This window comes from Camelus ferus, chromosome 6 (genome assembly GCF_009834535.1).
Source record: "Camelus ferus isolate YT-003-E chromosome 6, BCGSAC_Cfer_1.0, whole genome shotgun sequence".
Taxonomy (NCBI): domain Eukaryota; kingdom Metazoa; phylum Chordata; class Mammalia; order Artiodactyla; family Camelidae; genus Camelus; species Camelus ferus.
Window position 1 is genome coordinate 80,533,307 of NC_045701.1, and position 25,362 is coordinate 80,558,668.

The window sequence follows — 25,362 nt, forward strand, 5'->3', positions numbered from 1 at the left end:
CCACATGTTGTATCTATAAATGTAACTCTTTTGTAGGATTTGTCCTATTTTATTTTCTGATTTCTTTCTCAAAAAATGTAGTTCAATGTTTTATGGGGGAAAAAAATCAATACCTTAAAATACCATATACTATAAAAACTGAAACAGAAGAGTAAATTTTTGAGTAAAATACTTTCTTTAATAAAATACTTACCTTACTACTCCCTGCCTTCAAAAGGAGCAAGAAAAAAGTAAGGAGACATATATGAAAATTGATGATGAATAAAATATCATAGTTTAGTAAACAGAATAAAGGTAATATGTCAACAGAATTCTAAGGAAATATGAAAACGCCTAAATTTTGTCACATTGTTTTGAATGTTTTTATTCAAAAATATTGGAAATTTGATTGACAGTTACACAATTACCTTAAAAACATATGATCTGCTATAAAATATTTATAGAAAAAGAAAAATATAAAATTATTAAAATTGTTTAGGAAAAAAGACTCCACGAAAGCATCAAGTTGTTAAAATAAATAAAGTTGTCAAAGTTGTTCATCAGAAATATTTTCCTTTTAAGCAGATATTTGACAAGCATTTGTTTTAACTGTTTAAAAAGTGTTTTGTTTGATAATATATTTTATTTAAAACACGAAAACAATTATGTCTACAGACCATTTTATCTCCTTCCAAAAATTCAAAGTTGGTTCATTTTTATCTCCTTTGATTCTTTCATTATATTGAAATGAATCCAATAATGAAACTCCAAACTATGAATCACAGTAACAACTTCTGACTTGGCATTTTCAGCATAACTTAGTAGAATTGAATTGTGAAATACTTCGAGAGCAAAATGCACAATAAATCAAAAATAATTTTGAAAAAGTTAGCTGTAAAAAATACAAACTAATAGCAAAGATTACAATTATGACAGTGTCAGCAATTCTTTGTGAGTAATACAATGTTTCCATCTGTCCCAACCTGGATCACTTCAGCAATGAAGAGGGAAATTTAAGTGTTTTACCATAAGAGATGGCCTACAGATTAAAATTAGGCCATATTTTCTGACATACCAAATTTATTGGATAAATGATATTTTTCTTTAAAAAATCAATATAATAAATGAAAAAATTAATGGGCATGTCTAGAGTTCCTTCTTCCCTATACATTTTTTTACTACCTGCGAGATATAATTTCTTTTAGGTAATATTAAGCACCATACTGCAAATATCCTAGTTTACAAACATCTGTATTTGTGTGCTGACTGTTCTCTAATTAGTAAATACATATGTAGTGTTCATTACTTTGTGGTTATTTAATTTCAGAAAGTGTGACAGTATTAACCAGGTATTTCCTTACGTTACTTTGTATTTCCAAGGAAGGGGTGGTGAAGACTTACTACCTAAATTCTTTATATACACTATTTTATTTCATGCAACACCCCATAAATTGGGGATTATAATGCTCATTTTACCTCTGAGGAAACTGAGACTCAGAGAGAATGAATAGTTTTTCAAGGTCATACAACTGGCAAATGATAAAAATGAATATTTTAACCAATTTACCTGACTTCAAAAACTGCACCCTTTGCATTGTATGATACTGCCTTCTACCAAGTTGTTTCAACTTGGAATACTGTACAAGTATTTAAATGATGGTATGCTCAGTTTTCTTAAAATACATCTTTAATTTAATACTTTACCTCTTTCTATGTGAGGACAAAATGGATAATCACCCTCTACCCTGCTTCTGCAAGGTGACCCCCCACTGTGCTTTTATCTGAGGTATAACATCAGCAAACGGGGCACCTGGTAGAGGAGCTGTGGAGGCATCACGATCTCAACATTCCACCTAGAGCTTCAGGGCTTCTTAGTCTGACAGAATCTCTAGTTCTCCTCTTCTCTACAGTAACATGTATCTCACCCAACTTCAGGCTTTTTCCTTTAAAATCTACAGGTGCAAACTCAAATCCCTCTGCCTACGCTTTCCTATAGTAGCATTTCCACCTAGCTGAGCTCCAATGGTCTTTAGCACTATCCTAACTATATATTCATTTGAATTTTCCACAAATTCTCTTCAATGTGAATCAATTCCCTTTCATTTTTAACTTTTCCCTCAAATATTAACTTCTCATAATAAAAGTTTTCCTCATCACAGCTTTCTAAAGGAGAGGTAATGCTGTTTCTACTTTCCATTCCTTCTTTGTCATAGCCTTATTTTTGACTTGCTGATTCTAGACAAGAACCAATAATTCCCATTAGAGACAAGCTATACTTCAACTTGCTTTTCTGGAAATTTAAAAATAATGAGTTTCCATCCTTGATTAAAGACACATGGATAGAAAGGCCTTCTCACACAATTTAATCATTTCTCTGCTCTTGTGCTTCCTAAAATATAGAGGTATTGAATTCAATTATTACTTCTTGAAACCCTGTCACATACATTTATAAAAGTTAGTAAATAAGATTCCTTTAATCATACAGACTTTATATGTAGCATCATTCCCTAAACTACTTGCAAAAGACAGCGTCATCACCAAAAAGTATTTAAGGACAAACACTTTCTAAGAGGTGCTGGGAACTATAAAATGCAAGAGTACCACTGTTACTTAGTTTTTGCAAAAATTCATTCAGTTTAACAATTAATTCAATTTTTAATACCAATATCTTTTTATTTATCTAGTTTTGAATTTGATTGTTACCTCTCATCAGTTGAGGGTTCTTTTTGTTGCAAATGAGGCTTGATTCCAAACATTGGGCGAATATTTGTTGATAAGGCTCTGATGGTGTAACTGATTTCATTCTCCCTTGTAACATCACTGTCATAGCCTACCATCAAAATATAAGAATTATTCTCTATGATATAACTGAGGAGCTCAATTATAGTCTTAAAAATTGGATGTTCAACAATATGAAGTAAATTAAATAAATTGGGTTATAGTCCAATTATGAAATAACATACAGCCAGTAAAAATGATGTAAAAGAATATTTAATGATAATGTTCTCAAAATAATGCTAAGTGATAATAGCAAGCTACAAAAAATAAACTCAGTAAGACATCATTTCTGTTAAAAAATATAATGTATATAAATGCACATACCCCTATGGATATACCCAAAATGTTAACAGAGGTTACCTCTGAGTGGTCAAATTACGAATGCTGTGTTTATTTTTTATTGCAAAACGTACATTCTAATTTTTCTATAATGAGCTGGTATCACTGGTATATTATAAAACAAATCAAAATTATTTTAAAATATGAGATTCAATACTATAGATTTATTTTAACAGTACTTATTTAAAGTATGATTATCATACATTGGTAAAGGAAGAATGTCTAAGTCATCAATATATGGCAGTCCATTGCTTTTCAATCCTAAAACCAATTTTGGTATTAAAAAGACAAAAAAAACCCAAATGAAGTATTATTCAAACATTATTATTATTTAATTAACTTCTGCAGTTTAAATCGGTTGTGCTAAATTTTTCTATGTTTTTGTTAAAAAGAAATATTTTAAAATGACATACCCCCATCTTCTTCAGAATCTATATCAGACTCTTCACTATCACAAGGCCTTTTTTCTCGATAGCCCTCCATTTCATTTGTCCAAACCATTAAGGACATATCTGTACCTCCTAAGGTTACCAACATGCTGTCATCATAAGTCCAGCGAACATTTGTGACATGTGTACTATGGGCCACATACCTCTTAAACTTTCCAAATTTTCCCTAAAGATGAAAAAAAAAATCCAAACAGCCTGAGAAATTTTATTGCTTGAAAACTGTTAACATTTTGAATTTCTTTCTTAATATATGACTGGAAATTAATCATTTACAAAGGCATCTTATAAAAAAAATAAGAAAATACTGAAACTCAATAGAACAAAAAAATAACAATTCCTAAACTTGGATAAAACTCCCAGACTAGGATAAAACTAGTAGTTGTGCACATTGCTAGCACCATGGGCATAACGTTTTTGGAAATCAGCTTGATATTCTACATTAAAAGTATGAAAATGTTGACCTTTGACTCACCAATCCCTCTTTAAGAGATCTACCCTAAGAAGACATAATCGGTGCAAAAAATATTTGCCACGATATTTACTTATAGCACTGAAAAATTTTAAACACCTTAAATGTTCAACAGAGTAACAGTTAATTATAGTGGGCATCTTTGGAATAGTACAAATCTGTTAAAAACAATGGCTAGGCACACATATTATTGTTGGAAATAGATACAATAACTGAGAAAGTCAGGATATAAATGCTCATGTACATATAGCATGGCCATATTAACAAAAAGTAATTGGCAAATATTTTGGCATATACTCATGTAAATATCTTTCATCTTAATTCATTAGTGTTTTTGTTTATAAGTAGATATTACACATAAAATGTGTTTTTATATGAAGAAAAAGCCAAGTTATAGATACTGGCAACTTTTAAACCTAGAACACCAGCATTACCAAGTTACATAAGTAAATTTTAGATCAACGTATCAGAAGCAGGTTTTAGATGGACATCTTTTCAAGGGTGTTAAATAAGAAATGTCTTAAATAAACAAAACATGGTAATAGCTAAATCAGTGAATTCTTTGGAAATCAAGACAATAAAAATCAGCTGAAATAGGAGGGGAATCTGTCATCAAAACACTGCAAGAAGGTAGTTTCCCTAATACTTTGTGGTTCTTATTACAGTAAGGTGAAGAAGGAATCTGCAGGCCAATACCTTAGAACATACTCTTAAGGCTTCTATATCATCTAGATTATTCAGAGTGAAGTTTCTGACTAATACATGTTTTATTGGAGCACATTTTTATCAACTAAGGTGTTACTACTTAAGAGTATCTAAAATAAAGGATTTGTGAAATATTTTCTTGGGTGCTTAAGTTCTCTACAGGAATTTTTAAACTTCTATTTTCATTTCAATGCTGAGCTAAAAATATTGATAGGAGCAGTTACTTAAGACCACCATGCACTGAAAATCATGGTTTCAGTGCCCTATTTCAAATTTATGTTTATAAAAAGTTCATGTCAGTGCTAGATTATAATTTATATCTGAATTTGTGACTATTAATGAATAAATTCATCTGGACTTGATACATGAATTCTATTTTTGGGCTAAGTGAAAGCCTAATGTCTCCAGTAGTTTGAACAGAGGGAAGCAACAGAAGAACTGAGTCATCACACGGTACACGGCAGCATGGGCATGTACACTCCAAAGAAGCTCTACAGTTTAGCTTTAGGAAAATAACATTACTCATCACATTAAACCAGTGTTACTTATTTTGATTTTACAGGCATTGTATTTATAGTACTTTGTATTTAACTGGTTAAAACATTTTAAACTTTATTTTTATTTTTTAAATTAATTAATTTATTTTTTGGTGCGGGGAGGTAATTAGGTTTATTTACTATTTATTTATTGTTGGAGGAGGTAGTGGGGATTGAACCCAGGACTTCATGCATGCTAAGCATGCGCTCTACCACTTGAGCTATACCCTTCCCACAAAACATTTTAAACTTTAAAGTTGTAAATATAAAGAATTTATATTTACTGTTAATGGTATATATTTAATCAAAAGAATCCTAAAATTATTTAAGTTAATATTAGGGATAAAAAGAATGTTTCTTCTAAAAGGGATACTTATATTACCCAACATTGAGAAACTGCAATGTAACATACAACTTAAAGCATGGAATCATAAATTATAATACTACTACTAGATAAAAGCTATAAATATGATGTCAAGAATAGGAAACATTAATTCTGAACCTTTCATACTACATTATACATTACATATGTAATATTCATATTTTAACAATGAAATGCTATAAAAGGGCATTGCCATAACCGTTTTTTATAATTATGATCACTGGAGAATTAAAGAAAAACACATACTTTAGCAGGATATCTAAATAACTTCACGAATCCTAAATCATCCCCAGTAGCTAGGATCATTTTGTCACTAGTGAGGCAAGCGGCAGTTACGTCTGTGACTTCTCCAATTACCGGCCAAATTCCCTCACAGCATAAACCAAGCACACTTGTCCATGATGCCCAACCAATTTTTTCTACCTAAAAGGAAAAAATTGCTGTAAGTTGTCATATCTCAACCTAAAAAATTAACAAAAAAAATCTGAATATTTTTCTTTGTAATTATATATGTCACAAGTAGAATTAAAATTTTAATAAAATCAGTTAAATAAATTATTAGTTGTCTTGGTTTTATAGCTTCCCAAGTCCACTACTTCCTGTAGAAAAAATTTAACATAATATTATTCAACACGTATTTATTATGAATCCACTGTGTTTTCTGGATACTGAACACAGAATGATAATAAATAAGACTGTTTGTGCATTTAAAATAATCAAGAAACTTATTCTTACACTTCATGTCTAAACTTCTACTATTACTTTACAAGCATGTTTTCCAATTACTCATTACTGGAAATTAAGACGTTTACTTACAGTTCCTTTCCTTATTAAGCTGCTTTCATGTTAAATTTGTTTAGCTTCTCTTCCTTGGCCATGTCCAAATATTTTGCTAATACTGTCAATCACAAAACTAAACATATTTTTTTCTTTCTTTTTTCCTTAAACAGGAATTTGCCAATAAGCATCTTAGACACATGGGTTCCAAAAGATTTGACAGACATGCAATACTCCAGCCTTAGATGGCATGTCTTCTACGTGCTATTACATGCTTCCTATCCTTTGAGGAATGTAATTAGAACACAGCTACACATACAAGGAAGTAATTTATTCCTTTTCTTAATACAGCATCTCTTCCTTTACCCATCTTTTTAGTCCCAATAAAATAAACTTGCAAAGAATATCCATAATATGAACAATTTGAGAACAGTATTCATATGTAACTAAATGAAGGAAGGCAGGTATCAGCTTTCTAACCACTTAGTCATGTCAACAACATTATAAGCACCACTATCTTCCTACCTCTGCACTAGGGATGGTTTGTTTTTTCCCTCTTGGAGCTTCAAAGAATAGCTGTTCTTTAGCACCAGTGTTGACCTGTAAAAGCTTTCCTTAAAAAAATTTAAAAAATACATACATATATAAAATATAAACACATATACAGTTAGTACATATACAGTTAGTATAATGATTAACTTTCATGGGAAAAATTAAGATTAAACATAAAAACCATTTTTCTCTGGAGCCATATATATATAATAAAGTAATTAAATTCATAAATGGCATCGTGTGTGTATATATATGTAAGCTATTTCCGCTGTTATGCATATAAAAACCCTAGAAATAAAATTTGAAACATTTTTTAATAGTAAGTATTTTGTTTAACTATATTTGCAAAAACTTTAATTTACAATGCTAGATTTATACAGATGAATTATCTGAAACAAAAATCCCTAAAACTGGAGCATTTAAAATATTTAGCGTCTATCCAAATTATTACAGACTGCCATCTGCCATGCATTCTGCTAAAAAACAAAGATACTTATCAACTTCTGTATGCTATACAACTATGACAATTTTAGGGAATGTATTTTATTGAATGCTGAGGAAATGACATTAAAATCTTCATCAATAAAACAACTTTCCAAAATTTCAGTTACTATTTACATCAAGCTTTTCTGACAAAAACCAGGACAAATGACTAAAAAAAATTTGTATAAGCTTTAAATTACTTTACAAATTTATCACTTACTGTCCTTTCATGTGAATTACATCAGAAGTATGGAAAAACTCATAGCATTCATCTTCAGATATGAAATAAAGTAGTGGAAAATCATTCTGAAAAATAATGCTTTTTTTTTTTTTTTTTAAGTGAAAGTAAGTTTCTTTAAAGAGATACAGACTCCGTGAACAGAGTGCGGTCTGTCTCACTCAGGAGGGAAAACGGCTTAGGAGATACACACTCCATAGGCAGAATGTGAGCCATCTCACAAAGGTGAGAGGGAGAGAACCCGAGAGGTGTGGGGTGTTTAAGGTAAAAGTAAGAGTGTGGGCCACATCAGAAGGTGAGCGCAACAAGAGTGAGAGTGACCAGCTTGTTTTTCACAATGCTTTTGAACTCATCTGCTGAATTACTTGTTTCTCTAAAACAGCTATACTATATCAAATGAAACTTTTATCAAACAGTAGGTTATTTAAATTCTTACCTCTAATATCCCAATCAATATGAGTGATGTAACTGGTAGCGCCTTTGCATATTCCTACTCGTTTACTACTCATGACATTGTATATATCTATAAAGCTGTCATGGGATGCTACGGCAAGGTATTTCCCAGAACCTGTAACAGAAATGTATTTTCTTGACGTTTTCTCGTGTTAGAAGTATTTTTTACACTCTACAACCAGAGTTAATATTCTTAATTTTTTTGAGGGAACTCTTAGGTGTTTTGTAAGTTATAACAAGTGTCAAATTTTTCAAGTATATTATAATTAACACAATGAAATAAATTTCTTAGTGTAGTGAGGTAGTTTGGTGTAAACCAAATGTCAAAAATCTATGCAAACTAATTTTGATATTCCTTGTATTTGACCAAAAAAAATCCTCTAAATTCAGAAAAAAATGGAAGTAAACCAACATAAGTGAATTTTGTCTTGACATTATTAATCCTATGTTATAGTAGATTTTGTCACAGGTAATGAATACATGGAAAATGATGAAGCAAAATTAATATAATTTAAAAAGTGTTAAGAATATAATGAAAACAGTCATCCAGTCCCTTTTATGTTACAAATGAGGAAAACGAATCTCAAAGAAATGTCTTCGCCCAAGTCACACAGAAAATTTAGTGGCACAGCTGGCACTAAGCCAGATATTTTGCCCCCGATCTAATACAGGGCTTTTACCTCTCATTATACTACCTCTTCTGGTCAAAATAGTAAAATTCTGAGATAGAATAACAGTTACAAAAAATTACACATTGATATATTTACTCATTGCCAGACCCAAGCTAATAATCAAATATGATTTCAATGAAATCTTACCTGGTGAAAATCGAATATCTGAAATAATATCTCTTCTGTGGTGAAAAGACACAAGATCCTCCAGAGTATCTGCGTTTGCCATTAAGAAACTTCCATCATTGAGACCTACAGCTAAAGCTTTACCATCAGGAGAAAAACAGCAACATCTCCCACCTAAAAGAGAAAGAAAGCTTCTATCAGGTGATTTTCTTCAATTAAAAAAAAAAGTATGTGCTTAAGGCATACCTTCAAAGAGGTTTCCTATACTCATTATGGCCTCTAGTCAATATTAGAAAGGAATTAAGATTCAAATAATAAAGTTTTCTATTGAAATCAGTGGTGTGGAATTCCAAGCAATAATAATACAAACCATTTCCTTTTCTGAATGTAACAAAAGTGAGTACTGATATTTACGTCAAAAGAAATTAAGCTGATGAAGAGACAGAGATTTTAACTAACATAAAAGTCAATAACGTATGTGGAATTTTTTTTTTTCTTGTTGGGAAGGGGTTGCTATCTTTGTAATTTCTATCCAACAAATCAGAAATTTAAGAAATAAGGCCATCTTTATAAAAATGCTTTCAAATTTTAAAAAAAACTTAAAATAGGCAATTATTAGTTTAAGCTAGGAAGATCCAAACATGTTTCAAAACTACACATGAAGATATAATTATGTTAATATTATTAATTAAAAAAAATAAGGGTTAATGCTGCATTGGCAAACACAAAAAAATGGGCTTACCCTGACAGCAAGGGATGCAGCAGGCATATTCAAAGCCCTAAGGCTTTTGGTGTCTTGCATAAAATTTGGAGAGGGAGGGATAGGCTACAGCTGTCATAGAATGAAAAGTTATAAAATGAATTGAGAATAAGCAGTCATTTAATTACCAAGCATACATGAGAAATCTAGGATGTGATTTCTGCTATTTAAGAGTCAAGAGATGATGGTGACCTGGAGCAGGGCAGCAGCAGTGGAGGTAATGAGAAACGGTAGGATTTGTTTATATTTTGAAGAAAGATCTGGCAGGACTTTGATCAACTGGGAGTACAGTAGGAGAAAGAGAGAAAAGTCGAGGCTATGTTTTTGTTTGAAAGATGTGTCATTTACTGAGATGGGAAGAACCAGGGGAGGTAGAAGCGTTTGGTTTTGTACCTGTTTAGGATGCTTATGAGAAAGTCAAATGAAGACATCAAGGAACCAGTTTGATACATTAATATTCCGAAGTTCAGGGAAAACAGACTAGAAGTATACATATGGGAGGCAGCAGCACACAGATAGAAATTACAGCCATAAATCTGGATAACAGCTTGTTATTAACTCATTGTCTCTCAGCTCCAAATCCCCCCATCTTTTTTCAACTGTATGATTACTGGAGCTGGAGCCCATATTTTGCCTTTGTCAGTACACTTGGTTTTGGCCAGTAGAGGGGGCTACAGGGTCCCTGCAGGCCAAAGAAGAAGGAAGGGATTTTTCTTGCTTCTGGTGTGCTGGAACCAGTGGGTCAATGAGGGGAAAGGGGTTTCTCCGCCACCATAGCAGAAGACCTCCTAGATCAGCTCTTTGAGAAGTTTCTTTTCCATTGGCAGGCTGTGTCTTCCTGAGGCACCTACACCCTCTCTAAAGAGATCTGAATCTCAGCCTGGGGGAAGTGGGGAAGGATCCAACCTCCAAGTTCATTCCTTGGTCACTGTCCACTGGCCCTGTGGGTGGTGGCTGCTTTCTGCAGTTGCTCCTTCTACACCCCTTAGAATCCTCTTTCATATTTTTTAGTAGTTAAATCACCTTTCATTAGTTAACACTCCAGATTAAACTTTTCCCTGTTCAAATTTCGGGGGTGGTTTCTGCCTCTGATTTATATAAAATTGGTACTGAAGTGGTCACAGCAGACAGGGCATTAAAGATGGGATTTTTGGAATTGGTTTAGGCATGTCTTTGGGCTTGTGCATAGTGCTGAACCCTTGTCAATGGGAAATGGGATGCTAGCCATCCAAGGTACGCACTGGCATAACAATTAATTAAGCTATCTCCTGTGGCTGATTGTGAAGTATCCGCTAAAGTAAGTGTCCTGGGCATCCAAGAGGCCACAGCCCTTGACCATTATAAAAATAATGACTACAAGGACTGCGAAGATTCCACTGAGTGCATGAAGCATTTACAGAAAGAAATAACAAGCCAGGTCCTTTAAACTCTCAGCACTAGTCTTGGTCTGAGTAGAGAGAGCTCCAATGACAAACCTAAAAGAATCTCTGACAGGGCTGATATTGCTGAAAATTTATGTCAACTGATCTCACAGATTTGCCAAGTTTCTTATGTGAAAATTAGGGCATTGATTGGGAAGGAAGAGAACCCTTAACCTTGGAATGGGAACATCTGGTTGGACTCAGACAAAACTGAGAATCTTTAACTTCTGAGTTACCTGGAGTCTCACTGACCAGTGCAAATAGCTTGCTCTCCCGTGTCTGTGAAGACTCACCTTATTAAATAGACGCCTTGCAGGGGATGCTTAACTTTCTGAAGAACCATCACAATTACCGCTTTGCTGTCACTAGGCCCCTACCTTGGATCAAATCTCAGCATGCTCTAAGGCAAAGGTTGGCAGACTTCTTAAAGGACCAGAGAGCAAATATTTTCAGCTTTACAGGCAATATGGTCTCTGTCATAGCTATTCAACTGTTATTGCAGTGCAAAAGCAGACCTAGATAACACATAAAAAAATGGTCATGGCTTTGTTTTGATAAAACTTGATTTACAAAGTCAAGAGGCAGGCTGGAGTTCATCCATGGGCTGACTCCTGATATAAAGGAAGGAATCCAAAAGCTTAGGGAGGTAAGAATGTTGGAGATTTTTCATATGCAACCTGCACACTTGCCCAGCAACTACATCCCCTGAAAAAGTCTAGGAAATAGTCCCTTGACATGAAAGCACTGAGAAATAAACATTAATTAAGGGCAGTATCTGAATCACTGAAGAGCTCTGTCCTTCCACGTAGGTCAGGAATGGGAAACGTTGCCATTAATATGAGCTCCCTGATCCAATGGACAATTCTGGAGAAGCAGAGGCCAAGGAGCAGCCCTTAAACCTGACAAAAACAAGACAGATTCTTTTACCAAAAAGGGCAGCAGGGGTGTACTAATAATCAGAAAAATCTGACCTGTGGAGATTTCTCCTGGTGGCTAATTATAGTATTTCCAGGAATGAAATAAATGAGTGGGTTACCAGATTAGAGTTCACTGTATATAACAGAAAAAACTCCGGATCTGGTGGCTAAAAAATCTGACTTAAATCACCACAATGGAGAGTCACAGATTCTCAAACAGTTTTCAGACCTAAGCCTATTCATACACTCAGAGCCCCTGGATTGAAGGGAAGGCCAGGTCCCACTGAGGAAGAACCCTGCAGCACAGTCACAAGTACACAACACACATCTTCCTCCATTGATCTGTGCCCATTCAGCAGAATGACTGTGAACTGAAGAAAAGGAAAGATCCAAACTTTCAGAAATTAGGAGAGACGGGCACTGAATAGACACTAATTCTTAAGAACACAAAATGCTGCTCTTGTACAGCAAAGTGGGGCCTTCTGTTAATCATGTGATAGATGGAATCTAAGTCCAATTTTGAATCATAGTGGAACTCAAGTGGTCTGTGGACTGCACCCTGTTCCTAAGCTGGAACAGATATACTTGGCAATTTGCAGAATGCTCTACACTGACTCTGTGATCCATGGGGTAAGAGTCACTATAACAGGAAAAACTAAATGAAAACCTTCGGAAATTCCTCTCTCTACAGAGACAATAAACCAAAAACAACATTGCAACCCTGAGAACTGCAAAAATCAGTGACATTACCAAACACATGAAGTAGGGATAAAAATACCTAACACACCATCATTAAAACTTGCTTGTTTGGTCTGTGCTGAAATAAAAGATTTTAACTAATAACTATGGATAATAAATTTAATCACATGGTGATTTCAACTGGAGCTACTCTTCCAGATCTTTACTAAAACAAATGAACACAGTCCCTAGCATCCTGCATGCAGCTATCGCCCTGGTTAATGCTTTTATCGCCATACCAATTTGTAAAGACCACCAGAAGCAGTTTGCTTTTACCTGGCTGGTATCTGTGGACACCTTCAAATCCTTGCCTCAGGGCTATTTCAACTCTCCTGTTCTTTGCCATAATACAGTCCACAGAGATCCTTATCATCTTGACATTCGACAAAACATTTCAATGGTCCACTACATTGATGACATTATGCTGAATGGATCTGGGGAGCAGGAAGCAACAAGTACTTTAGATGCCCTGGTAAGACATAAGTGAATCAAGAGAGTGGCAGATAATTCCCACAAAAATTCAAGTACCCTGCCACCTCAGTGAAGTTCCTAGGGATCCAATGATCTAGAGTATATCAAGACAGTCCCTCCAACGTGAAAGACAAGTTGCTATACCTCCCATCATCTACCATGAACACAAGGAGTAAAATGCTTGGTAGGTCTTTTGGGAAGCAACATATACCATATTTGAATGAGCTGCTTCTATCCATCTATCAAATCACTTACAAGCTTTCAGTGGGGATCAGAACAAGAGAAGGCAAACTCATCTTCCACTTGGGCCTTATGATCTACCAGATTCAATGATACTCAAAAGTGTCTGTAGTAAATAGGGATGCTGTATGGAGCCTATGAAAAGCTACCAAAGAACTCCATGCCCTCCTTGACAGATAATTATTTTCCTTCTGAGAAGTAGCTTCTGCATTGCTACTAGGCCTTATTTAGACAGTAAGTAAATGCCTAACTATGGCACATCAGGTGACTATGTGTCCTGAGCTCCGTATCATGAACCGAAAATTACATGACCAACCTAGCCACTGATTGGGTGTGCACAACAGCAATCTATTATCAACTGAACACAGTATAGAAAAGACCAGGCTTGGAGAGGCCTGGAAGTTACAAGTAATTTGTATGTACAGGTGGCTCAGAATCCTGCAGCAATTAATTCCTACTGCTATGCCTCTTCTATGTCTCATCTATACCTATGGCCTCACAGGTGTTCATTATGATCAGTTGACTGATGAAGAAACAATTTGAGCTGGATGTTTCTATACAATATGGTGGTATCCACCTGAAAGCATTATAACCCCACTCAGGGGTGAGTGACCATGAAGGACAGTAGTAAAACCTCTCGGTGGGCAGTACTTTGAGCAGTACATCTGGTTTACCACTTTTGTAGTGAGATATGACTAGATAGACAGATTTACACTGATTCATTAGCAATTGCTACTATTTGGATAAACAGTTAGGGACTGGAAGAAACAGGACTGGAAGATTAGAGACAAGGAAATCTGAAAAATAGATGTGTAAGTAAAACTCTCAGAAAGGGCATAGGCTGTGAAGTTTTTGTGTTCTAGGGAATGCCCAACAAGGGTATCCACTGCCGAGGAGGCTCTCAAAAATCAGATGGACAAAATAATATGCTCTGTGAATAATATGCTCAGGCAGCCTCTTTTCCTAGCCAGCTAATGCTTGCTTCGTGGGCCCATGTTGGCAAGGACCCAGGAGTCTATACTTGGGTTCAAAAACATGCATTTCTCTTTACCAAGACTGATTTTGCTACCACTGCTGCTAAGTGCCCAATCTTCTAACAGTAGAGACCAACTGAACCTCTGATATGGCACCATTTCCCAGAGAAACCAGCCAGACACCAGTGGCAGGCTGATTACACTGGACCTCTTCCACTATGGAGGGGACAAAGAGTCATCCTCATTGGAATAGACATGAATTTTGGATTTGCTTTCCCTATCCATAGTGCTTCTCTAAAACTACCACCTGTGGACACACAGGATGCCTTAACCACCGTCACCGAATTTCACACTTCTGATCAGGGAACTCATTTCATAGCAAAGGATATGCAGCATTAGGCTCATACCAATGGAATTAACTGGTTTTATCACATATTCTCATCACTCACAGAAAGAGACTAACAGAATGGTGGAATGGCTTACTGAAAACTAATTTATGGTACCTTTTGGGAAACAATATCCTGAAAGACCAGGATTTTGTCTTTGCAAGTGGTATATGCTTCAAATCAAAGACCATTATATGGTGCTACCTCACAGCCAGAATACATGGGTTTGTAAATCAAGAGGTAGAGGTGGAGTGGCTCTTCTCACTATTGTATCTAATCATGTCAGGTACTTTTGCTGCAAGCTGTTTTGCTGTAGACATTCTGCTGCAAGTATTTTTGCTGCAAACATTTTTACTGCATAACAAATTGGTTATGATGCAATTTTGCCATAAAAGATAAAATAACTAGTTGACAGTTTGGTTTGATACACACAATACAAAAAAAAAAGAATGATGATGATTTGGTATTTTGAAACACACTACATTAGAGGAGAAAGAGGTTGAGGACCTAGAAAGTGCCGAGTTGAACCCACAATTCCCATGGAACTTTAGAATGTCTATCAACAGACATGTAACAATCTATGCTCATGGACTAGTAAAATGTCTACACTACTCAAAGCTATCTAGAGACTCAATGTAATTCCCATCAAAATTCCAATAGCATTTATCACAGAAATAGAACAAATTATCCTAAAATTTGTATGGCACCACGAAAGATCTCTAGTAACCAAAGCAACCTTGAGAAAGGAGAAGAAAATTGGAGGCATCACATGCCCTGATTTCAAATTATACTACAAAGCTGTAGTAATCAAAACAGCATGATATTGGCTCAAAACAGACACACAGATCAATGGAACAGAATAGAGAGCCCAGAAATAAATCCATGCATACATGGTCAATTAATTTACAAAAGAAGTCAAGAATGTATAATGGGGAAAGGACAGTTTCTTCACTAAGTTGTGTTGGGAAAATAGAACAGCCACGTGCAAAAGAATGAAACTGGACCACAATCCTACACCAGACACAAAAGGTAACTCAATATGAACTAAAGACCTGAATATAAGATACGGAACCATAAAACTCCTAGAAGAAAACATAGGTGGTAAGCTCCTTGACATAGATCTTGGTGATTTTTTGACTCTGACACCAAAAGCAAAACCTTTGTTGGTTTTTGTTAAACAAAAATAAATAAGTGGGACTACATCAAACTATAAAGCTTCTGCATAGGAAAGAAAACCATCAGCAAAATGAAAAAGCAACATACTGAATGGGAAAAATAATTGCAAATCATGTATCTGATAAGAGGCTAATACCCGAAATGAACAAAGAACTCATAAAACTCAATAGCAAAAAAACAAACACTCTGATTTTAAAATAGGCCCAAGATCTGAATTAACATTTTTCCAAAGAAGACTTACAGATGGCCAACAGGTATGCGAAATGATGCAGAGAACAGATTAGTGGTTGCAAGAGGCAGGGGATGGTCAGATGGGGGAAGGAAGGTGGAGGAAAAAAATTCAAGTTTGATTATAATTAAAAGCTAAAGTCATAGATGCAAGTTTTTAACAGGAACTTTCCAATACATCATTACACAGAAAAGTGCAAAGGCTGGCAAATATTTAGAAAATATTTACTTTGCAGACATTAAGAATATAGACATTAACTTATGCTGCATATTTATACTTCTGGTTATTCTGTAACTAGTTAATATAAAATTGAATTACTTGTTTGGTAAAATTCTCAGAGGATAGTTTATAAAATGTTATTTTATTTATAAAATGTTAAGTAAGCCTCAGGACCATAATACTTGCATATTCATTTTCTGAAGAAAACAGCATTTCTTACTGAATGTTTGAAAGAGATAACTGTGTTTTATAATATTTAAGCCATTATGACTTCAGTAACTTTGTTATAAAGTCAACCAGCATAAAACCATACATGTTCTTTCAAAAGATTATGAAAATCCACTTGTTTTCCTCTTGAGTCAATGATGATGAAATAAAAATAAAAGTGATTATAGGAGAATATTTCAAAACAAAAACACAGAATCCTGAATCATGACTTTTCTCTACAAAATCTACTCCTAGAAGGAGCCAGTAATACTGGCAGACAATTTTTCAGGTCTGATATAAGATACAAATCCGAAGATTCAGGAAGCAAAACAAATTCTAAATAGAATAAAGACATAATAAACCACATACACATACAATGTTAATAAATCTCAGCTGCAGACAAAGTAAAAGAGAACAATGGAAACCAGAGGAAAAACAACTGAATCAAGAACTCTAGAAGTAGTTAAGTTAGCATTCAAGAATAAGAGTAAAAAAATCAAAACATGTTCAGATTACTAGTATAACAAGGGCAGGGCAGTGGGAACAGTTCACCTTGAGTGGTAATATACTGCTTAACAAAAATTTTAAAACAATAATAGTAAAATTGAATAGAAATCAATTTGCTCTTTAAGAATTGCAATGTCAGTGATAAAATATTTCTGCTGTCAGAACAGACCACTCCTACTGCCCTGTTCTTATATGCCACTGTTCATCCAAAGGAAGATAAGAGAATTTCCAACAAATCTTTATTATGGAAACTAAAACTATATTTTAGAAGAAAATGATAAAAGAAAAAGTTTGAGATATAAGAAGAAAAGGTGAACAAAGAAATGTATAAGGATAGATAAACCTAAGTAAACAATGATTGACTGCATGATACAATAATAATGTCCAATTTTGAAGGGAGGTTAAAAAAAAACCAGAGATCCTCAAAAACCAAAAAAACCCAGAACTACCATATGATCCAGCAATTACACTTCTGGGTATTTATCTGAAGAAAACAAAAACACTAACTGAAAAGATATGTCAACCCCCATGTTCACTGCAGCATCATTTATAATAGTCAAGATATAGAAACAACCTAAGTGCCCACGAATGGGTAGATGCACAAAGAAAACGTGGTATAGATAGGTCTGTATGTATATATACACACACACTAGATTATTCACTCTTAAAAAAGAATGAACTCTTGCCATTTGCAACAATATGGATGGGCCTTGAGGGCATGATGCTAAGTGAAATAAGTCAGACAGAGAAGGACAAATATTATATGATCCCACTTACATATGGAAACTAAAAAAAAAAAAAAGCTCAAAGATATAGAGAATAGATTGGTGGTCGCCAGTGATGGGGGGTGGAGGGTGAAGGAAATCAAAAGGTACACACTTTCAGCTATAAAATAAATAAGTCACGGGGATGTAATGTACATTGGTGACTACAGTTAATAATACTGTATTGTAATCTGGAAACTGCTGAGAGAGTAGATCTTAAAAGTTCTCATCACAATAAAAAATTTTATAAGTATGTGTGGTGATGTTACCATAGTGATCATTTCACAATATTTACAAATACTGGATCAATATGTTGTACATCTGAAATGAATGTAAAGTTCTATGTCAATTATATCTCAATTTTAAAAATCTGATAGGTATTAAAACCAAGTATATTCCAAATTTGACTTGTCAAGACTTTCAGTGGACTTGTGAAGGAAAAAAATTTTTGGTACAGTGGTTTCCTGTACCAAAGAGGTGTGCTTGTGGTTTTAGAATCTTACTATAATCCTTCACATTGAAAGTTCAAGTACAAAACCACTGGTAATTCTCTCTAGTTTTCGAGAATAAAGGAATATAAAGCGCACACACACACCCACACACACACACCCACCAGAGAATGAAAATGCTGGATATCAATAACTTGTAAAAAAAAAAAAAAAAAAAAAAAAGGGAAGGGCAGTGACTGGAGTTCAAGTATTCTAGAGATTGTGATTAACTTCAGATTTTTAGTTAAGTACATGTGTTAAATATTTAATAATAACCCAAGAAGAAGAAAACAGACTCTACTTTCAGGTCAACAAAAGGAAGTAAAAGTAAAGCAACTGACTAAATTACAACATGTTACATAACTTCAGCTTGGCCCTCACAGCACTAGGCAATTCTTTCCTTCATCATGGCTTATTCTATCACGTTTCTTACAGTCACAATTCCCAACTTTTTCAACCAGAGCTCCTCCTACAATATTCCCATGCTATAAAATAACATTCCCTACCACTTTACTAAGAAATATGAAGCTATCTACATATCCTCATCTGGCCTAAGTTAATAGTAACAGCTTTGCTCCAACAACTGAACCCCTTGTTGCTCTATATTGATAGGGTAACCTCATTTGCCTCCTACAAATGTACTCAGTTCTGTTTCAACCTAAAATATCCTCCCCTCAACGCTGCTACCCCTTTTAAAGTCAAGTCCTTCTTAGTTTCTGATTCTGAATTATACATAATTCATAGTCATAAAGGGTAGAAAACTTAGCTTCTGTTTTCTTACTAGATTTGTCTTTCCAAAATGATATTGGAAACTGGCTCAGGATAGGCATGATCACAGGAGGTCCCATAAAGCAAAGACTGCATATATAATTAGTTTTCTTTATATAGCATCGTGAGCAAGTGGGCATAGAATAAATACTTAGTCTTTTTTTATATACCTACCATTGCTTTCTTACATTTGTGAGGGTTAGAAAATTGTGACAATTTAATCTATGCTCAAGTCTGAGAACCACTTACCCTTTTTCAGTTTCCGGACAGCCAACATACAATGACTAGGAGAGAGATCCCATATTCTTAAGGTTTTATCGTCACTTACAGTAGCACAGATGGGCAGATAAGGATGTGTAGCCAAACCCCACACCTCTCCTTCCATGTGTCCCTATAAAGAAAACACAGTTAAGATCAATGTAACCTAATGATATTTGTATTTAGAAGAAAATTAAATACAACAATCAATAATACATGATAATGATAGGATAGTAAATGATAGATAAATCTAATAAAACTTTTCTCTTTATCTTAGGAATGTACCTTAAAATACCTTCATAACAACTTTATCTCCACAGTTGCAATGTAATCAAGTTACTATTAAAATCAGCTTCAAAATCCTACAACATTCACTGGGTGAAGAAAATAGGAATGGGCTGCCCTGCAATGTTAATAATTGCCATACAGGAGGGACCTCCTGCATGACAGAGTAAGGAGCGCTGAAGACCTGCTCATCAGTGAAACGGGTGGAAATTATTTAAAAGAAAATTAAGTCTCTGGAAATGGTTTCAAGGAGATAAAACAAATGAAGAAACATTTACTCAAGAAAATCTGCTAAAATTCAGTAAGACAGCGAGAGTTTACTGTATTTGAACCAAGACCCACTCGTTTTCTCCCTCTTCGCAACTCACGGACATGAAAACTCCATACCAGATTGATGTAACCAAGAATATGGGCTGTCTCTCTCCCCAGCCATTAGTTGGGAAGCTTTCTTCCCAGAAGGTGTGGGTGTCAGCATCTTCCACCCAGCTCCCAGTTACCTGCTATTGAGGCTAATTCTTGTAACTACCGCTGAGAGGTGGGAGCTCCTTTTTTTCTACCCACCTCCTATTCTGAGATGGAAGCTCTATCTTAGATGCAGTGTCACTGAGGCCTCAACATCAGTCCAAGAAGATCTGAGGCTACTGCTCCGTCCCCACCAACTGAGCATTCAGATCTAAAGCAAGGGACGCTCAGGAACAAAGAAGCATTCCATTGTTTTCATGCTCAAATCCAGAACCTTGAATAAGAAAATTTTCCTGGAGGGAGAAGCAAGCCATAAAACTGTTCCTAGCCTCTTCTCAAAGGAACTGATTTCATTTACTACAGTGCCGGAAAGCTGAAGCCTAAAGGTGTTCTCAAAAACAGTGGAGGTTGTGATGAAAGATTAATTGGGAGGCAACTGATAAACTCAATGGACATGAAGGCTAAATTGAAGATCAGCTAGCTTGTCTAGGAGAAACAGGAAAATCTCATAGATTAGCTGGGAGGAGATGCTTAAATTCAGAACAAACCTCAAACATTTAATCTAGGGAAATATCCCTTTTAGGAAGCCTAAATTTGATTGGTTTAGTCTGTGGAGCAATTTATGCTTCAGGGAAATGCTGAAAACAATAATCAGTGATCAATTAATAGAGCTTAACAGCTGGACATGGTTACAGAAAGACACCATTAAAGAGGAGAGAACACTTCCTAAATCATTTTATGGAGCCAACATTATCCTGATACCAAAACTATACAGACATCACACACAAAAAAACTACAAACCAATATCCCTTATAAATATGGATCCTAAAAATCCTCAACAAAGTATGAGCAAACTGATTTCAACAACATACAAAAAGAATTATATACCATGACAAAATGGGATCAATCCCAGGAATGCAAGGTTGGCTTAATACACAAGAACCAATTAATGCAATATACCACTTGCTTTTGATAAGTGATTCTGACAAATTACACAATCTTTTATAATAAAAACATGCAGCAAACTAGGAATAAAAGAGTCATTCCTCAATTTGATAAAGGACATCTATGAAAAATCCATGGTTAACACAATTCTTACAGGTAAAAGACTAGGAGCTTCCTCCCTAAAACTAGAAACAAGACAAGGATGTTTATTCTTATTACTTCTATTCAACACAGCACTAGCAGCTCCAGGCAGCATACTTAGGTAAGAAAAATAAGTAACAGATATCCAGATTGGAGAGGGAGAAGTAAAACTATCTCTGTTTGCAGATGACATGATCTTGTACAGCATATAGAAAATCCTAAAAAATCCACCAAAAAACTATTAGAACTAACAAATGAGGTAAGTTATTTTAACAAAATAACTACAAGACATGTACACTGAAAACTATAAAACATTGTTGAAAAAGTTAAAGAAAATCTAAATAAACAGAGATATCTCATGTTCATGGATATGAAGACTTAATATTGTTAAGAGGCACTAGTTCTCGAACTTATCCATAGACTATTGCTGCTACAGTATTGTACATGTTTTCTGGGTATACACATGAGTGCACCTCTGTTGTGTACAAACATTCCCACACTTTTAATTACTGTAATTTTATATTATCTTTATTTCTAGCATGGAGATTTTCTTTCTTTTTCTAAATTTTTATTTTATTTTATTGAGTTATAGTCAGTTTACAATGTTGTGTCAGCTTCCAATGTAGAGCACAATTCTTCAGTCATACATGAACATATATATATTCATTGCCACATTCTTTTTCACTGTGAGCTACCACAAGAACTTGTATATATTTCCCTGTGCTATACAGTATAAACTTGTTTATGTATTCTATATATACCTGTCAGTATCTACAAATTTCGAACTCCCAGTCTGTCCCTTCCCACCCCCTTCCCCACTGGCAACCACAAGTTTGTATTCTATGCCTATGAGTCTGTTTCTGTTTTATATTTAAGTTCATTTGTCTTCTTTTTTTTTTTACATTCCACATTTGAGCGATGTCGTATGGTATTTTTTTTTTCTCTTTCTGGCTTACTTTACTTAGAATGACATTCTCCAGGGACATCCATGTTGCTGCAAATGGCATTATGTTGTCATTTTTTATGGCTGAACAGTATTCCGTTGTATAAATGTACCACAACTTCTTTTTTAGCATTTTTTTATTGAGTTATAGTCATTTTACAATGTTGTGTCAAAGTCCAGTGTACCACAACTTCTTTATCCAGTCATCTGCTGATGGACACTTAGGCTGTTTCCATGTCTTGGCTATTGCAAATGGTGCTGCTATGAATATTGGGGTGCAGGTGTCATTTTGAAGTAGGATTCCTTCTGGATATATGCCCAGGAGTGGGATTGCTGGGTCATATGGTAAGCCTATTCCTAGTTTTTGAGGAATGCTCATACTGTTTTCCACAATGGCTGCACCAAACTGCATTCCCACCAGCAGTGTAGGAGGGTTCCATTTTCTCCATAGCTTCTCCAGCATTTATCACTTGTGGACTTTTGAATGATGGCCATTCTGACTGGTGTGAGGTGATACCTCATTATAGTTTTGATTTGCATTTCTCTGATTATGGCATGGAGATTTTCTGAAAAATTTCTTGACTATATTTGAATATTTTCTCTTCTAGGTGATTTTAAAAAATCTTTCCAGAAATTGTGAAAAATCTCATTAGGATTTGGATTATGATCATACTGAATTTTTTATTTGCTTAGGTTTTTAAAAATGTCTTTAGTAAAATTTTATAGTTTCCTTAATACAGGTCTTACAAATTTGGGGCCATTTTTAGCCCTAGTTACTATATAGTTTTCTCTGCTCACATGTAGAAATACTATTGACTTTTATATGTTGACTTTTCATATATGCACTTTATAGGACTCCTTAAATAGTTCTAATAATTTTTTAGTTTATTCTCCTGAATAGTCAAGGCATAGGGTTATAATCTACTCAGTGTCATCCATCTGTTTCCAACCAACACTTACACCTTTTATTGTTCTGTTTTATTTTACTGGATTGGCTAAGACCTCATATGCAATGTTGGACAATAATAGTGAGATCCAGTATCCTTGTCTTGTTCCTGATATTTAGGAAACAGTAGATATTTAAAATCTTAAACTCAGTAATAAATATATAAAAAAGAATGCCATTCATGACTTCTAAAAATCTTTTCTTACAATTATGAAATTGTTTGTGTTTTTGAGGAGTTCTATCTATGGATTCATCTGTAATATTTTCCAAAAGATCACAAACATGTTAAACACCATGACTCCATCATCTTTTTACTTCAAAGGAGTATGTGACTGAAATTAAATAAGACATGAAAGCTTGACAGTTAATTTAATATAAAATGTTTTGTTATTTGCTTACAAATTCTCCTTGTTGCCACAGGATATTATATTAACATTAAAGTATGTGCAGTGTTCTCATCTACATGTGCTGTCTGGTGTCTTAACAGTAGTGAAGTGGGGGTTGGAAAAGAAATCAGAAGTTAGATTGATGAGACTATTACATGGAGAAGTAATTTACATGTATGAGATAAAAAGGCGTTTTGCAGATACGTTATGGGCTTACTTTAAACCATTTAACTTATGTTCCAAAGTAACTGTAATTTAATGTTGGTAGTATAGCAAATTATGATGAATAGCTTTGACTGTATGTTTAAAGTCATATGTTCACAAGCTTAAATCTGGATATCAGAATTTAAGCAATTCTTGAAATGTATTAATGTCTCCTTAATATACTGATTACAAAACAGAAAGAGAGAGAGAGAAAGAAAAGAAAAGAAAAGAAAAGAAAAGAAAAGAAAAGAAAAGAAAAGAAAAGGAGAAAAAGAAAGAAAGAAAGAAAGGAAGGAAGGAAGGAAGGAAGGAAGGAAGGAAGAAAGGGAGGAAGAAAATAATTCTTTTCCAGGGTAAAAGACAAACCCAAAACGTATTACTATACAGAGTTGCATGAGAACAATTTTTCATTAGGGTAGATCCTACCTCACCTGCTATGTTTTACAGTAATGAAAAACATAATATATATAAGAAATGTACAGGATATTAATATAGCATTCCTGATGGAAATGTTAAGGATTAGCTAATCCTGCTGATTCATTTTATATTTTTAACACCCAAATTTTCGTACTTCTGGATTTTTAAAATTATTAACGTATTTTCACTGATAAATGTTTTCAGCAATAAATTTAAGCATACATTCATTTTTTACTTTTCCAAGTTAGCAACTTGAGAGAAAATGAAGACTGTCATAGAAAAACAACTGCCTTAGGTTCAACAAATATACTTAAAAGAAATAAATTAAATATGAAATAAATGGACTGGGTTAAATTAATTGTGAGTGGCTTTTCTTTATATCAGCTTCTCGTTCTGTGATAAGAAATTAATGAAAATATCTGCAATTATTCTTACACGATAATGAGCATATTTATTTACTGATATCTACTCATTTAGCTATAATTACATTAAAATTTTTTGTCAATATTAACCTTAACGAGTATTTCCCTAATTAATTTAACATTATTTTTTTACCATTGCCAACTTTTGGCTCTTATGTATTGAATCAATTGTATACAAAAGGGAAAAAAGCATATTAACATTAAAATTACCTGGACCAGAAGTGTTATTGGGCCACTTTTATCCACTTCTAGTATCTCACCGTTCTTTGTGCCAACTAAAATATGACCATGTCCTAATGATATGGCACGTATAGATGGGTTATCTTCCAAGAGAAGACCTAAAATGTTAAATGGAGATGTTCTTCTAGGTATGAAGTTACTACAATACAAGGATGTATATACTGCCAGTGATGCTATTTTGACAATGCAAATCATGTTATAAGGTTGCTTCCTCCCATATTTTAAGTATTCTAATAAATGTACCACATTTTTCACAATCATTCAATTTACTAATCTCAAGAGTAAGTAACATTTATATACTACAGTTCATGATTCTATATTATCCCAGATCCCCTACAACTGGTCTAACAACTGTTTCTTTTCTTTTCATATTTGCCCCTCATCCACCTCGTGACACTCTTAGGGCACATACAATATTCTGGTCAGTAATTTTAATTCAATTCAACCCAAGATCAATTCATTTATGTTTACTGTGCCCTAAGCAGGCCTCAGAGATATACTAGTAAACATG

At 34.3% G+C, this 25,362-nt stretch overlaps 1 protein-coding gene across 2 annotated transcripts in view; it reads right to left on the minus strand.

Moving 5' to 3' along the window:
- Positions 1–25,362, minus strand: part of EML5 (EMAP like 5) — a 130,642-nt gene that overhangs the window by 27,560 nt on the left and 77,720 nt on the right. The window contains exons 20-28 of one of the 2 annotated variants that reach the window (XM_032482478.1): positions 24,822–24,949; positions 19,452–19,593; positions 8,959–9,111; positions 8,124–8,255; positions 6,940–7,028; positions 5,884–6,060; positions 3,510–3,711; positions 2,683–2,809; positions 194–208 (exon numbers count right to left, since the gene is read on the minus strand). In XM_032482478.1, the coding sequence (XP_032338369.1) occupies positions 194–208; positions 2,683–2,809; positions 3,510–3,711; positions 5,884–6,060; positions 6,940–7,028; positions 8,124–8,255; positions 8,959–9,111; positions 19,452–19,593; positions 24,822–24,949 (1,165 nt within the window). The remainder of the gene's footprint in view (positions 1–193; positions 209–2,682; positions 2,810–3,509; positions 3,712–5,883; positions 6,061–6,939; positions 7,029–8,123; positions 8,256–8,958; positions 9,112–19,451; positions 19,594–24,821; positions 24,950–25,362) is intronic. The other variant, XM_032482479.1, reaches the window with a different exon arrangement.